Source organism: Rhamphochromis longiceps, linkage group LG19, assembly GCF_057381845.1.
Source record: "Rhamphochromis longiceps isolate RC_006_pf linkage group LG19, R_longiceps_female_GT1.1, whole genome shotgun sequence".
NCBI classification, from domain to species: Eukaryota; Metazoa; Chordata; class Actinopteri; order Cichliformes; family Cichlidae; genus Rhamphochromis; species Rhamphochromis longiceps.
In genome coordinates this window covers 3,033,110-3,049,815 of record NC_140575.1, presented here as the reverse complement: position 1 = coordinate 3,049,815, position 16,706 = coordinate 3,033,110, and the positions used below count along the sequence as shown (strand labels likewise).

Here is a 16,706-nt window from a genome sequence, read left to right as displayed (position 1 = left end):
CCAGCCGTTGACGGTGCCTGTCCCGGCTCCCAAGGTGAGGATGACCGGGAACCAGTTAGCTCCACCACCCGTACCTGCACCTGTTTCTGACCTCGCACCACCCTCTGCGGCGCCACCCTCTACGGCGCCACCCTCTGCAGCTCCCACGCCGTCGCCAGCAGCACCACCCTTTATGGCTCCCACGCCATCACCGGCAGCGCCACCCTCGTCTGGTCCAGCCTCCGAGTCTTCACCCTCGTCTGGTCCAGCCTCCGTGTCTTCAGCTTCTGCGTCGCCTGGTCCTGCCTCACTCCGTCTAGCTTCGTCTGTGCCTGAGGTCTCCATGCCGTCTGGTCCTGCGCGTCCTGTCCAGCCTGCTCGTCCTGCACGTCCTGTCTGGCCTGCTCATCGTGCACGTCCTGTCCGGCCACTTTCCAGGCCGATGACTGGACGTCATTGCCGTCATGGATGGCCCCCTGAACTAAGTCGCCGCCAGTGCCCCCCGCCCGGCCAGCCTCCTGACCTGCTCCGTCGCCGCCGGTGCCTCCCGCCTGCCCGGCCCCTGAACTGTTTTCTGGGTTCTTGGGCCATCAGCCTCCGGGTCGCCCCCCTGAACTGCCCGGGTTTGGACTATTGTGCCGTCAGCCTCCGGGCCGGCCCCCTGAACTTTGGGTGAACTGTTTTTCCTGGCCGCCTGCGCCTGTCGTGAGCCTGTTTTTGTTCTGTTGCTTTCCAGGCTCCAGTGTTTGCAACTTTTTTTGTTTCTGGCTCCTTGTGTTTGGTTTGTTTCGAGCCCTCCATCCTGTTTTATTTTGAAGGTCCTTGCCTGAGGTTAATGTATCTGGTTTCGCTTCCCCTTGTCTCATTGGGCCTGATTTGCTGCAGCTGTGTTTCCCTCCTGTTACCCATTCCCTGATTGCTCCCTCTGTGTATTTAAGCCCTGTGTTTCTCTGTGTCTGTGTCGTGATCTACTGTTTATCTAGCTGTGTGTTCTGTCAGTCTTCCGGTGTAAGTTTATTTTGATATGTCCAGTTATTTTACATTTGAGTTTAGCATTAAAGCTGTTTTGAGTTCAAGTTTTGCCTCAGAGTGTCTGCACCTTGGGTCCTATTCCTGCCTGCACACAGCCGGTCATAACAGTTTTAACAGTCTAGCAGCTCGATGTTTTTAGGGATTTCAGTTGCTTGAAGAAATTTCCTGAAGTGTTGATATGATTAAGAAAATAACCCTAAATATTTCCTTTTTCTTTTAGCAATTGTGTATTTTTCTTAGTCTTAACACTAGCACAGACTGAAGGGCAAGTCCAAACATACACTGGCAAGAGATGCCCAGAAGTCGCTCGTTTTGGCATTCTTGAAATAGAAGTCTTTCAAATATTTCTGTTGAATGAGAAAAAGACTTGATTACTCAGCTGCTGGGAGATTTGAAATTATAATTAATGTTAATCAAAAGAGCAACATCAATTTTTTAAATACTAAAAGAGCTGTGAGTCTATGACTTACTCGACAACCATCTCTGAACTCGTCTCTGCCCATCCAGTCCTCCAGCATCCTGAGAATAGATGCTCCCTGGAAAAAAGTTGAACAATTTTCATTACAAGGTAAATGGGCCGTGTTAAATCCTCCCAATTCTTTTGATCTTTGGGCTGAAGGAAGAACAATACTCGGTGTATAAATGCTCACTCAACAATCCTTTATTCCATACAATTCAACACTTTAAGAGCACAAACCATCCGGATGGGGAGACAGCAAATCTCAAAAGGGTGGAGCGTTACTCAAACCTTTATAGCCTCTGTTGACCCCCACCTAGTCGTAAAAGCCTAAAGATACATACCCTCTAACTCTCAGTCAGCCTGAGTTATGACCTTGGCTCCCTGTTTATCTGCTTCCAACGAGGGGGTGAAGCTCCTGTGGAATGTGCTCTCTGCACACAGTATTCTCTTCTTAACTCAGCAGTATGAAATGTCATGGAACAGTAACTCATTCACAGTAAAGCAATATAGGTTAATTAAAACCTATCTAATGAGTCTAATGATTTTCACATTCTTTTGTCATTCAGAAGCATAATGCAAACTAGAACTACGGCTACATACTAATTATACTCTCTATAATAAGAAGTATGGTGTGGCTTACAGCAGTATAATAATTCACGCATTTCGATTATAGGCATAGGATAACATGATAAAATAATCTCACAATTGATATCCATAGAGCAATTTTAATGTATTGTTGACAACTCACAGGACTTTTATAGTGCAATCTACATCCACCCATTCAAATATAATATCCAGTATTTATTCTGTTCATCTTAAGTGCTTAATCTGTCACACACAGTCACGAGTGATACATGTTGGATCTTGTTTGCATGTAGTGTAACAGTATGGTTAACTTTTATTGTCTGAGTGCTTACAGAGAGATCTCATACCTTGCTGTATGAGATGGCATCAAACACAGAGGTGATTTCAGCTGGGGTTGATACATCTACAATGATCGGATGAGAGGACAGCAGAGCGTCATCCACCATGACAGGAAGCACATCACTGATGATCATGATGTCTCGCTGTAAGACCACAGCAACACAGGTACTAAGAACGTCCAGGTGACTGGCAGTAATAGCTCGGTGGATCTTTAATGTGCCTTTAAAGGAGAACTCACCATGCCCCAGGTTGGTTCTGCTAATTCCACTCCGATGTACTCAAAGAAGCTGGCAAAGCCCTCATTGAGCCACAGGTCATCCCACCAATCCATAGTTACAATATTTCCAAACCACTGAAAAAAATACAACTGACATGAGTTTCAAGAGTCCACACAAAATAAGAAATTACAAAAGCACACAAAACAAATACGGAAATAGGAAAAACGAATTTCCATTTTCTTTTTTCCTATTTCTGCTGTGTTTTGTGTGCTTTTGCAGCGTTTTTCTTATTGCTGGTGTTTTCTTAAGTCGCAGTTTGTTTGGCCTCTCGGGGCCACCGTAAACTCTCTCTACATTGTTATAAGTGTGCCACAAAACCAACCAATCACAGACTAGGATGCAAAAATTCTGATTGGCTGTTACGGCTACAGCTGTAGCTAAATCCAGTGGAGTGGTTTGGTTTAAACTGTGGTGGACCACTGGAGGGCTCCACTTCCCCAGTGGACAGGAAATGGTTGCTGTGTTTTGGAGCGCAAAGTATTCAGTTGTGTGGTGATAGTGAATAAACCAGGAGTGATAATTGAGAGATCTCGTGTCGTCTGTGTTTATCTCCACAAAACTCGATTAAAACCAACAATGGTCTTAAAAAATAATATATTTCAAAATAAAATAATTAAACATACTAACTGCAGTAGCAGTAGGAATGCAGTAGCTAGCGAGTTGATTGGAGACCGTAACAGCCAATCAGAATTTTTGCATCCAAGTCTGTGATTGGTTGTTTTTGTGGCACACTTATAACGGTGTACAGAGAGTTGAGCGCGCAGGGAGCAGAGATGCTGAGAGCAGGTCTGCAGATGTCTGTGAGCACACAGAGCAAATGCCAACAACTGAGCGAGAGGGGCTGTTACTGTGTGTGTATATGGATGATAGCAAACACTGAAATACATTTCTTGTTCGCAGAAATGAATTTTGTTCGCTCAAATTAAATTTTTCTTCACTCAAAATAATTTTCTCCTCAAAATGCAACATTTGCCCTTGCATTTTTTTAACGTGTGCTCAGAATAGAGGCACAAAAATAACACCATATAAACCTAATGCAGACCGGTGAATAAAAAGTAGTGCACAGTTGTCTTCAGTATTCCAACACAGCAGTGCACTACCCTGTAAAAGCTTTATTGCTCAAAACATGTAAGAAGAGGGTTTTGTAAACATCAACTTAACTGCAATTTTAAATGAAAAACTCATCCATTCCTGTCAAATATCTGATATGTTGCAATGAATCATGTACATCATGCAAAAGGTTGAAGAACATATAAAGAATTTTTCAATTATACCTCTGGATTCTCAAATGAGTCTTTGCGCTTGCAACTGCTGAATTGTGACATACTGTAGAGGCCTGAACTAACCAAAGACCAAGTCACAATCAATGTAAACAAGTACAAATGGTCAACAGACTGGCACTTTTGTACTTTACTTAAGTTCTTTATACTACATGCCTCATTCAGCCATTCATAAAAACACTTTTTTCTATCCTTTATATTTAACATTTCCGTTCTGATGAATGCATCGGAAAGCAACTTAGGGTTCCTTATCTTGCCCAAGGATCAGATTGAAGCAGCCAGTCTGAACAACCTTTCAATTAGCAGATGAGCTGCTCTACCTCTACCCCGACGCTTACAGAAACTGGTATTCCCAGTTTTCTCTCATCCAAGAAAACTTGGTTCAAACAAGAGTGGCTCCATGATGGAGCTACTGTTTTATGCTTGTTCCTCTTAGCTGCATAAAATTTAAATTAGGATGAATGACTAGTGATGTTTAATACTGATGTTATAGAACTCGAGCAAAAACACCCAAACTCTATCAAAACAGTCTAAAAATTCAAACAATGTTTGCCATAGAAGAAGAAAAAGACACATGATCCGCTCTGTTATTAACCATAAGATGAAATCCCCGCTGAGCGAGCTGAGCTTGCCCTACAGAGCTTCACTATGTTAGTTTATGACCCAAATTAATGTTGGACTCTGTCGTTTTCTCTGGTCCCCTTCATTCTTTTCTAAGAGTGAGATTCTAGTCACACATTCTCCTTAATTTCTTGCTCAGTAAAACTGACTTGAATTAAACTGAATTGTATCATACAGTTGGCATTTCAGTGGTACGTAATTCATTCTAAAATGTTTCTTTTAGTCACTACATTCAAGCACAAAATATAAAGTATGCAATTTAGCAAAGTGGAAGAAAACATTTTCAGGAAAAATGTTTAATCAAAATATATCAAAACATTACCTGGTGAACCAGTTCATGTGCGATGACACTGGCAACTCGCTGCTTGTTGTAAGAGGATGACTGGTTTTCATCATAAAGCAAGTTGGTTTCCCTGTAGGTGATAAGACCCCAGTTCTCCATGGCACCAGTACCAAAGTCAGGAATGGCTATCTTATCTGGATCCAAACAGCAGAGAGGTACAAATCACCACACACACACATACATGATTACCTCCGATGACCACTGGGACCACTGTTACCTTCACCTTCCATATCTTCTCCAGCTTCTCGTGTTCCTCTTTCCTGATGTTTCTGTCATCACTACATCTATCTAGGGGCAGGGATAGCTCAGTAGGTAGAGTGGTGGCCCTGTGATCGAAAGGTTGGGGGTTTGAATCCGCTGAACGGCTACCCTGCGGTACCCAATGGCTGCCCACTGCTTCACTGAGTGCATGGGTTAAATGCAGAGAGGAATTTCCCCACAGGGATCAATAAAGTATAAAGTAAGTATATGACTACGGCCGTCTTCTTCTGTTTGTCTACCACCACTATGTCCGGTTGGTTAGCCACCACCATTTTGTCCGTCTGTATCTGGAAGTCCCACAGGATCTTAGCTCGGTCATTCTCCACCACCCTTGGGGGCATCTCCCATTTTGACCTCGGGACTTCCAGGTTATACTCGGCACAGATGTTCCTGTACATCCTTTTTTGCTCCTCCCCTTTGTGAGTGTGGACGCTTCATCTCTTTGCTCTTGAATGCTTTGCTTCTTATATTGATTTTTATTGATTTTTATGCTGATTTTTTCCCTTTTTTCCGTGTGAGCTTACCTGCGATAACTTCTGGACACTTGTAGATCATTAGGACTAGAGTGTTCTTAACAGAAACAGCAACATTTTATAGTTACCTTATCCTCAGCGCTCCGTGTGTCTGTGGCCTAGACACAGCTGAAGCCTGATTACAGCGTCTGGGCACCGAGCAGCCTCAATAGCCTGGAAAGGTGCTAACCGCTAGGCTAACTAGCAACAAGATGCCTTCCCTCTCCACAGATGACTACCACAGCCTCCTGCAGAAGATTGCAGTACTGGAGACAAAAATTCATCGCTTAGAAGTAAACGTGGAGGTAAATGGACTGTGTGGAAATGAAACAACCTTGCCTTTGATTCAAAACAATGGCGATGAGCAAGCTAGTACACAGCTAAGGAGCACAGATAACATGACCAAGAAAGTAGACTCTGTGCATTATTATAAATCCTCAAGTGATAATCCCCCCTTAGACTGTCTTGGTGCAAAACCAAGAATAAATCATGTCTCCTGGAAGGGGGAGGACGTATCACGGGCAGAGCACAGCGAGCTGAAATCTCTGAAACCGACTGGCCTTCACTTCCTACGAGACAGAGAAGCTCTTCTACCCCTGTATACGAGAGGAAACAGGACTGGACAACCGTGAATAGGAAGGTTAACAACAAACCTCCAAAACAACTGAATGTGAAACTGCAGAACAGATTTGCTCCACTATCAAAGGACCCTGGATCTATATCGGACAACCATCCATCTAAAAGCAGCGAAATAAGGTCTGAAAATCTGTTGAAAAGTGAAAGGCCACAGGGAAAGCTAAAGGCTAGGCCTGAAACTCTGATTGTGGGTGACTCTGCCGTAAAGGATGTACAAAGGATGTGCGGTAAGAACACTAAAGTCCTCTGCTTTCCTAACGATATGGTCAACAACCTGAAGGAGAGAATTCTTCAAATTGCAGATGAATATCCAACTGTGACAAACATTGTTCTGCATACAGGGTCAAACGATGTGTCCAAACAACAGTCGGAGGTTCTGAAACGGGACTTTACTGGATTATTAAATACTGTAAACTCTCTGAATGCAGCTGTATTCATCAGTGGGCCTGTACCGCCGGTCAGAGGAGGAGACGAGAGATTCAGCAGGTTGTTTACACTGAATAAATGGCTCATATCAGCATGTGCTGACCACTCAGTGCATTTTATCGACAACTTTAATATTTTTTGGGAACGCAGGCATCTGTTCAAAGCAAATGGATTTAATTTTAACAAGTCAGGGGTGAAACTGTTCACCTCCAACTTGTTTTATTCCATACGTCATCCATCCGTGCTTGGTGCCAAGGCTGAGATAAACGAGGAGTTATCTCATAAAGAGGAACAAACAGTACTCCAAGAACAGACAAAGCCCAGCAGAAACCTTGAAGAGGAGCTCCATTTGCCCCCACCCGGGAAGAGCCTCAGAAAGGAGAGACATCCATGGCATCTGAGGAAGAGCCTCAGAAAGGAGAGACATCTAAGGCAAGAAGAGGGGTCCCTATTTGCCTCCAACTCTCTCAACAACACCAACGACCAGGACAAGGGACCACGACCTTCCCCAGTCCCCCAAACCCCTGACAGGCCATCACCCTCCTCCCCCTCCCTTTCTCCCTCCTCCCCACACCTGAAATTCACTGAGGTGATGATGGAGCGGGTCAATGCTGGGCTCAGATCTACCCCCCGTCCCAATCCCTTTTTGTCCCCCATAAACCCCCCACCAGAGCGGCCAAAGGTTCGCCATCGAGCCCCACCCTCAACAGAGCAATCGAAGTCACATTGCCCAGCCTCGCCCCCCTTAGTTCCTCTTCATGCCCTGTCTCCGCAGTCTGATGCGTGATGTGTGAAGGGTCCGGGCTGTGAGGATTATGGCAGTGATGACTTTTCCCAGGAGAAGCTGGGACCCTGTTTACTAGAAGGTTTTAAAATTTCTGTACTTTTAGGTGACAGGAGACATGTGGCCTGGTCAAAACACAGAGAGCTGCACTCTAAAAGATCTTTAAACATAGTAAACATACCTTGTGTGCCACAGACTGCTCCCAAACACGAGGGGACAAGTAATACCTCTAAAACACTTAAGTTGGCTTTATTAAACATTAGATCTTTAGCTGGGAAAACATTTTTAATTAATGATTTACTCACTGAGCACAGCCTTGATTTTATGTTTTTAACTGAAACTTGGTTGGACCAAAGTAACAGTGGAGCTGTTCTCATCGAGACGACCCCTCCTAACTACAGTTTTATCAGTGAGGCCAGGGTGAGCAGGAGAGGAGGAGGGGTTGCTGTCTTATTTAATGAATCATTTCAATGTAAGCAGCTATTTCCTGGAAGTTTTCAGTCTTTTGAATATGTGGCTTTACAGCTGAAGGCCCCATCCAAAGTTGTGTTTCTTAATGTTTACAGGCCTCCCAAATACTGCACAGACTTTTTTAATGACCTCAGTGAACTGCTGTCTGTGATCTGTGTTGATTTTGACTGTGTAATTATTGCTGGGGATTTTAACATCCATGTGGACAACCCTCAGGACAAAGGGACTAAAGACCTGAGTAACACTCTGGGCAACTTTGGGCTGACTCAGCATGTAACAGAGGCCACACATAATAGAGGACACACTCTTGACCTACTGATCTCCAAAGGCCTGAGCATTTCAAAGGTTACTGTGTCTGATGTGGGCCTGTCTGATCATTACTGTGTTTTCTTTGAAAGTAAAATCTCAGCCCACACTAATATATCAACTTCAGTGATCACAAAACGGTGTATAACTGAACACAGTAGTGAGATCTTTAACCAGGTCTTCCCATTAACACCTGACCTGCCCAGAGGGTCAGTCAATGAGCTCGTCAATAGCTTCAATGCTAACATGTTAAATGTAATGGACACTATTGCTCTCATTAAGGTGAAGGTTATCTCTGGAAGGAAAAAGTCTCCATGGAGAAACTCCACACTGGTGAAAAATGAAAAAAGAGAGTGTAGGAAAGCTGAGCGCAGATGGAGAAAAACAAACCTCCAGGTTCATTATGACATTTATAAAGAGAAACTTCACAATTATAATTTACAACTGAGGAATGCAAGGAGGTCCTACTTCTCTGACATCATCACTAAAAACAGCCATAATGCTCGGGTCTTATTTTCTACAGTTGACAGGCTAACAAACCCTCCTGTGTCAGTGGCAGCTGAACTTCATTCAACCATGGCCTGCAATGACTTTGCCAAATTCTTCACTGAAAAAATCCAAAAAATTAGACAAGCAATTGGTACATCAACAGCAGATCCAGGATATGTACTGTGTCCACCAAAAAACTGTTTAAACACCATGAAACAGTTTCAACCTATTAACAGCAAAGACCTGGAGGACATCTTAGGTCAACTGAACTCCTCCTCTTGCTGTTTAGATGTCCTGCCAACAAGTTTTTTCAAAAAGGTCTCAAAGACTTTAGAGTCAGACCTGTTACAGATCGTCAACTTTTCTTTATTATCAGGTGTGTTTCCAGAATCACTAAAAACTGCTGTAATCAAACCTATACTGAAAAAGGACAATCTTGACAAGACACAAATGAACAACTACAGGCCGATCTCAAATCTCCCATTTTTAAGTAAGATCATTGAAAAAGCAGTTTCTCAACAGCTCAGTTACTTCTTAAAACAGAATAACTGCTACGATGCCTTCCAGTCAGGTTTTAGACAGAACCACAGCACTGAAACCGCTCTGACCAAAGTGTTTAATGACATATGTCTGAATACAGACAGTGGAAAAATGTCAGTCCTAGTTTTACTGGATCTCAGTGCAGCATTTGATACAGTTGACCACAACATATTACTCAAACGACTGGAGAACTGGGCAGGTCTTTCAGGAACTGTACTAAACTGGTTCAAAACATACGTAGAAAACAGGAAATACTTTGTATCAATAGGTAACTTCACATCTGAGCAGACAAGTATCACATGTGGAGTTCCCCAAGGTTCCATCTTGGGACCCCCTCTGTTTAACATCTACATGCTCCCACTGGCACAGATTATAAAGCACAACAAAATAAACTATCACAGCTATGCAGATGACACACAAATATATATCACAATGTCACCAGGAGACCGAGGCCCTGTACAGGCTCTTGGTAAATGCATTGAGGAAATTAATGACTGGTTGTGCCACAATTTTCTCCAGCTAAACAAAAACAAAACTGAGGTAATAGTCTTTGGCGCCAAAGAAAAACGATTACAGGTCACCAGAGAACTTCAATCTATACATCTAAAAACCACAAACCAGGCGAGAAATTTGGGTGTAGTGATGGATGCAGACCTAAACTTAGAAAAACACATTAAGACAATAACAAAATCAGCTTACTATCACCTCAAGAATATATCAAGGATAAAAGATCTGATGTCTCAACAGGACCTGGAAAAACTAGTCCATGCATTCATCTTTAGTAGGCTTGATTACTGTAACAGCATCTTTACAGGTCTACCTAAAAAATCAGTCAGACAACTACAGCTCATTCAGAACTCTGCTGCTCGAGTCCTCACTAAGACCAAAAAAGTGGACCACATCAGTCCAGCTCTGAGGTCTTTACACTGGCTGCCTGTCCATCAGAGGATAGACTTTAAAGTTCTGATGCTGGCCTATAAAGCTCTGAATGGTTTAGGACCAAAATACATCAATGACCTCCTGACCCAGTATGAACCATCCAGATCCCTCAGGTCATCTGGATCCGGTCTTTTATCAGTTCCCAGAGTCAGAACCAGACACGGAGAAGCTGCATTCAGCTTTTATGCTCCTTATATCTGGAACAAACTCCCAGAAAGCCTCAGATCAGCTGAAACACTCAGTTTATTTAAATCCAGGTTGAAGACTCACCTGTTCTCAGCTGCATTTGAATAAAGCACCAAATCCACACTTTAAGCTTAAATTTCAAAACTTACATTTAACTACTGATTTTATCTACTGTTCTGATTTTATCTGTTTTGATTTTATATACTGTTGTTTGTTTGTTTGTTAATTAGTTAGTTAGTTTATTTGCTTGTTTTATTCAATTTTAAATCATGCTTTTTATTTGTTCTTGTTTCTAATGTCTCTGTAAAGCACTTTGAATCACCTTGTTGTTGAATTGTGCTGTACAAATAAACTTGCCTTGCCTTGCCTTGCCTTACACTATGCCGGCCACTTGGTTATGGCGTTCCATGTATGCCTTGCCTGCTAGCATCTTGCACCCTGCTGTGATGTGCTGGATTGTCTCTGGGGCATCGTTACACAGCCTGCACCTGGGGTCTTGCCTGCTGTGATAAACCCCAGCCTATCACAGCAGGATCTGTGCTCAGAGCTTGTTCTTGTGCTGCCATGATTAGTGCCTCGGTGCTGTCTTTCAGTCCAGCTTTGTCCAGCCACTGGTAGGCTTTCTGGATGTCAGCCACTTCCTCTATCTGCCTTCCATGATGGTTCCTCCTCTTCCTCCTCTTATTTGGGTTTCTGCTGCCTGAGTACAGCCTCGGGTGCTGGACTTGGGGTGAAACCCTCCATGCATGGTCAGGAGCTTCCTGGTCTTGATGTCAGTGGCTTCCGTCTCCTTGTTTGGCCAGCTTATTATCCCAGCAGGGAATCCGATCATGGGCGTGATAGCTTACTGAACGGTAGATCTGGGCTATCAATACCTACGCCCTGCCTGTGTTCAGGTACCCTGCGGGATAATAACAAGTACATAAGAAAGATGGCCACAAATGACCACATGCCCAGTGGATATCTCAGGCAGCAGAAACCCAAGAAAAAGGAGCAAGAAGAGGAACCATCATGGAAGGACAGGCCCCTGCACGGTATGTACCACTGGCGAATAGAGGAAGTGGCTGACATCGAGAAATCCTACCAGTGGCTGGACAAAGCTGGACTGAAAGACAGCACAGAAGCACTAATCATGGCAGCACAAGAACAAGCTCTGAGCACAAGATCCATAGAAGCTGAGGTCCATCACACTAGGAAAGACATAGTAGTATACGTAGTATACAGAAACATCTGTGCCGAGTATAACCTGGAAGTCCTGAGGTCAAAATGCTAGACGCCCCCAAGGGTGGTGGAGAATGACCGAGCTAAGATCCTGTGGGACTTCCAGATACAGACGGACAAAATGGTGGTGGCTAACCAACCAGACATTGTGGTGTTAGACAAACAGAAGAAGACGGTCGTAGTGATCGACGTAGCAATACCAAATGACAGCAACATCAGAAAGAAGGAACACAAGAAGCTGGAGAAATACCAACGGCTCAGAGAAGAACTCGAGAAGATGTGGAGCGTGAAGGTAACAGCGGTCCCAGTGGTACACAGAGCGCTCGGTGCAGTGACCCCCAAGCTAGGCGAGTGGCCCCAGCAGATCCCAGGAGCAACATCCGAGATGTTATAAAAAACCCAGCAGGGGCGAGAGGGGGATTTGTATTAAAAAAAAAAAAAAACACAGAGAGACAGAGTTAAAACAAATTTAAAAAAATCTCCCTCTCTCCCACTGGAGGCTGGTATGTGTGTGTTTTTCCTCAAACTCTGACCTCTGTATGCCCCATATTTCATCCTGGATTGTGGCTTGCATGCTCACTAATTCTCACCCTTCCTCTTTCCACATGGAGCCTTAGGGTGTTAAGCTTCAAGTGGGACCCTCTGTGCACTGTAGGGCGTTTTCATGTCTTGCCATCAGTGGCATCTGTCTCCTCCTGTTGCCATATTATTATTCCAGCTGAGTTTCTGATAAAAGTCTCACAGCTCTGGCCAGTAGGCTAAAGAGATACAGCAAGGAAACATTGGCCAACAGAATAAATTGCCTGTTCTCCAAAGATCCATCCGAGGTATACTCTCAACTACAAGGGAAGAATGTTATGAGGGCTGACTCACACAGAGCTCAAACAGAACAATTCTGTAAGAATATCCCCGAAAACAGACGGCAACACACGACACCAACACCAAGTGGCTAGTGGACAGCAGACCACAACAACCTCCCAGAACAAGAACCAGTCAACATCACAAAGACAGACATCTAACAACGCCTTAAAGTCTGTGCTCTCTCTGCTGTTGTGTTGGTGTGTGTCGGGCTGTGAGCTGAAAAGCTACAGCCGGCGGTATGTGTACAACAACCGTGTGTGAAAAGTGGCCTATAAAGAAACATTGTCATGCAAACATCATCGGGTCTGCCGTGATATGTTTACAATGGGACTTCTGCTCCTGAACCTCTGAGCGGTGTTTGTTTTTAACATAGTTCATAGTGAAGAACAGCCGCTGACATAATGTGGATCCGAAGATCCATAACTGGCCTACCTGGGGTTGAAAGTCTCGATAAATGCACGGCGTTTCGGCGGGTACACCGGCTTGTGTGACGCTTATTTTGAGCGATGAAGAAATAATAGAATATAATTGTATTTTTTATATTTCAATATCACAATAATCTAACAATTTAGAACTACAAGTTAAAAAAGAACTAATATAAATAAAATACACTTCAGCTAAATACTTCTAATTTATTTTCCCAAACCACGCAGAGCCGCAGTATAAGGACTAAAGAGCCGCAGGTTGCCGACCCCTGTGTTAGTTGGTTTCAGAGAAAGAAAAGAAAGCTGCTAGCATGACCCAGCTAATGACCTGACCCGAATCCAAGTAAAAATCTATGATATGAACTAAATCTCAGAGTACATAGACGGTGGAACCTTCAGGATTTGAAAACTGTTTGTGTGAATGAATAGGACAAAATTACATCTGAGCAATGCATGCAGCTAGTTTCTCCATATACGAGGTGTTTTGAAGCCATCATCATCAACAAAAGTTATTAAATTAAGTAATAAATACATCTCAATGCTTTTTCCTTGTGTCGTTTCTCTTTATCATACTTTATTTGTGAACATCTATGGCTTGATTTCTTTGTCTAGATTGGATGGGTTTTTACGGACTGGTGAGAATTTCATATTAATAGCACCTTTAGAAATATATTTTCTTATAACACTAGTGACATGTTCAATCCTCATTTTACCCACTGTATACAAGTACCTAGGTATTCCACAGGTCAACAGGAACCATGATAAAAAGGCACGAAGGTCAATAACAGCCAAATAACGCAAGAAGGGAGCTGAGAAGCCAGAACAGTATTGATAAGATCCAAACCATCAATACATACACCCTATCAGTCATTAGATACCCAGATGGAATAATAAGCATCTGCCAATCATGTCAAGACATCATGGGTTTACACTATCGAGGGACAGAGGAAGAGGATGGCATCATAAGGACAGCACTCAGCCTCTGGTCATGGCAGCATAAGAACAGGCCCCAAGCACCAAATCTATGTGGAAGGATATATCCAAAGTGGTCCCGGGATTATTAGGAGCTGTAACCCTTGCACTGGAAGAGTTATTGCAGCAGATTCTAAGCACATATCACAGGTCTCTGCCCAGAAGAGTGCAGTCCAAGAAATACCTAAGTGATATGCAGAACCCTCAAACTCCCCAGCCCGTCAGAGGTCCCGAGCTTTAGGCTAACACACATACCACCCGCCTTGGGCTCAGAGGCAGATTTTTTTGTTGTTGTTTTTTGTTTCATATCACAGAAGTTGGTTAGTGTTCCATTTACCCAATTTTGAGATGGAGTATGTCATGTTGAAATATTCCTCAAAATAGTCAAAAATGAGCTTGGTTACATTTACTGCATACAAAGCTGTGCTGATCTGACTTGGCTGGGCCCAGATTTTCAACTGCAAAAGAATGAAAAATACAAAAAAGTGTGTGACAGTATAAATCCAACAGTGTGAATTAATGAATCTTATCAATACTCTGCAATAGTGGCATATAAATGTAAACTCACGGGAATTCCTCTGGCTGAAGTTCTCTCTACATAGGCAAACTGGTGCACAGCAAAACATACCAAATAGGTGCTCATTGGAACAGACTTCTGAAAGGTGGTTTTGATTTTATTGCCTAGTAGTTGCTGAGGGGAGCCCTGGAGATAGACAGCAAAAATTTATTTGGATTTTCTGCCCTATTATCACAAGAAGAGCACCATCTCAACTGTTGTGCTTTGAGATGAGATCGTCCTGTTGCAGGAACTGATAAACCTGACCTTGACTGTGTAACTGTCATCTGTGACAGGTGTACATACAAGGTTTACACTACACTCAGTTAGATGGTAAAAAATGTCACTCACCACCACACCAACTGAATTTTTTTATCACATGCTAAGATAGACGATGTTATGCTAATGGGTGCAAAGGATGATAATGCATGAAGACACAGCTAGCTTAAGTGAGAGGATTTTCTTGCTTCCTCCCTATTAAACAACTGGCATGTAAAGTGCCTAACACCAAAACAGTTGTTGACCTTGAAAATACTAAAATGCATAGAAATCTACTGGAAAATTGGTAAATATCGTTAAAAATGTATCAAATTACAGTAAATCATTGCGACTTTTTAAAAAAATCAGTTTTCCTCTGTTCATGCTCGACTACTAATGAACTCTACAGTTAGGGCCAGAGCTGTCTCTATTTCACAAGGCAGCTGAGGTCTTTCAACATCTGTTGGACAATGCTTAGGATTTTCTATGAGTCATTTGTGGCGAGTGTGGATGCTGTTGCATGCTGGGACAACATCCATCAGGCTGATATTGTCCAAGATAAATGTAACGCTGGACAACAACCCCCAACATTTCCATGATGTGCCAGCCAATCACAGGAGCGCGTTCAGTGAAACTGAGATTACCTAAATTCACCACTGACTGTTTTGCATTTTCAGGCATGTATACTTTTTCTACGACTTTTACTCACTGTACTTTTACACAAATACCAATTGTTTCCAATTTAAATACAGCACATAAAGTCTATTGTGATGGTAAACACACATGCTGACTTACCTCTACTGGCATGTTGGACAGCACGTTGTAATTAACATCATGAGTTATTGAGATGGTGTAGGTGGCTTTCTTGTTAGGTTCATCAAAACAGGGAAAAGACTTGCGGGCATCCGTTGGCTCATGATCCGTAGCTGCAATCTTTCTGGTGTTCAAATCGAGGACAGATTATTGGAAAATGTAACTTCATTATTGGAGATTGTTTGAAACCAAATGTTCTACAATCTTTTTCAGCAAATTTTACTTTGAAAACTAATAATATGTGACAATTTAAACTAAAGAGTTAAGTTTAGAACAGTCATATTTGATTAATAACATCTTTCAGTTATTTTGTTCAGTTAGTTCTATACAAGCTAATGAAAACAAAAGTACCAGATGCCAATCCCAGCAGTACTAGGAGACTACAGGGGTTTTCCATTTAAAGTAGGACGCATAACCAAAACGTACATCTGTTTAAATCCCACATAATGTAGTGACTCTGAAGAAGTAAAGACCAAATAGCTGGTGAATTATAAAAAGTCTTCTATTGATAGTTTTTACCTTTTTTTAAAATATTTAAGCCACGTTACAGTCTACAATCTACCTCAATAAAATATGTCATAGAACAAAATGACCTGGACCTCTTTAGTGTAGAAATTCCATCAAAGAAGGAGCTCAGCTACATAAGAAATACAAGTAAAGTCATCAGTAAATATGTATGTAAAGTGAAATATGATAGGATGACTAGACTAAGTCTAAAATGATGTTTTGGTATACAGTGGTAAAGATATTCTGTATCTGTTCTTGTGATAGCAAATCTGAAACAGATGTCAGAGAAAGTTTTCAGCTCCATGTCCAATGAGTGATGCAGAGGCAGGATCCATTAATTATCCACATCCACTGACCACAGCCGCAGTCATGTGGACGATATCTGTGTTGCTTAAGGATCCAGGAAAGAAACAGTTAGTAGAAGACTTGCTGTTCCTCCTGAGCCACAACCAACGACTCTGGTTTTTATCCAAGATAAAACCAGATAACACCAATTTTTACAACCATCATAAACCTGCTCTTGGTTGCTTCTCAGAAGACAAGTTTTACACAAAATATTACTCAATAATTAGTTTTCATTCTTAGCGGAACTTGTTTTATTCCAACATTTCAACATTTGCAACTTA

The 16,706-nt window shown here is 42.6% G+C and overlaps 1 protein-coding gene and 1 long non-coding RNA gene across 2 annotated transcripts in view; one reads left to right on the top strand and one right to left on the bottom strand.

The window, feature by feature from the left end:
• The window catches only part of LOC146646011 (uncharacterized), a 238,836-nt gene that overhangs the window by 116,120 nt on the left and 106,010 nt on the right, over window positions 1-16,706 (top strand). The gene's annotated exons all lie outside the window — the stretch shown is intronic.
• enpep (glutamyl aminopeptidase) overlaps window positions 1-16,706 on the bottom strand; it is a 36,408-nt gene that overhangs the window by 18,744 nt on the left and 958 nt on the right. The window contains exons 2-9 of the mRNA XM_085392114.1: window positions 15,556-15,697; window positions 14,515-14,649; window positions 14,284-14,404; window positions 4,897-5,051; window positions 2,634-2,747; window positions 2,404-2,538; window positions 1,482-1,547; window positions 1,293-1,358 (exon numbers count right to left, since the gene is read on the bottom strand). Coding sequence (XP_085248240.1) covers window positions 1,293-1,358; window positions 1,482-1,547; window positions 2,404-2,538; window positions 2,634-2,747; window positions 4,897-5,051; window positions 14,284-14,404; window positions 14,515-14,649; window positions 15,556-15,697 — 934 coding nt within the window. The remainder of the gene's footprint in view (window positions 1-1,292; window positions 1,359-1,481; window positions 1,548-2,403; window positions 2,539-2,633; window positions 2,748-4,896; window positions 5,052-14,283; window positions 14,405-14,514; window positions 14,650-15,555; window positions 15,698-16,706) is intronic.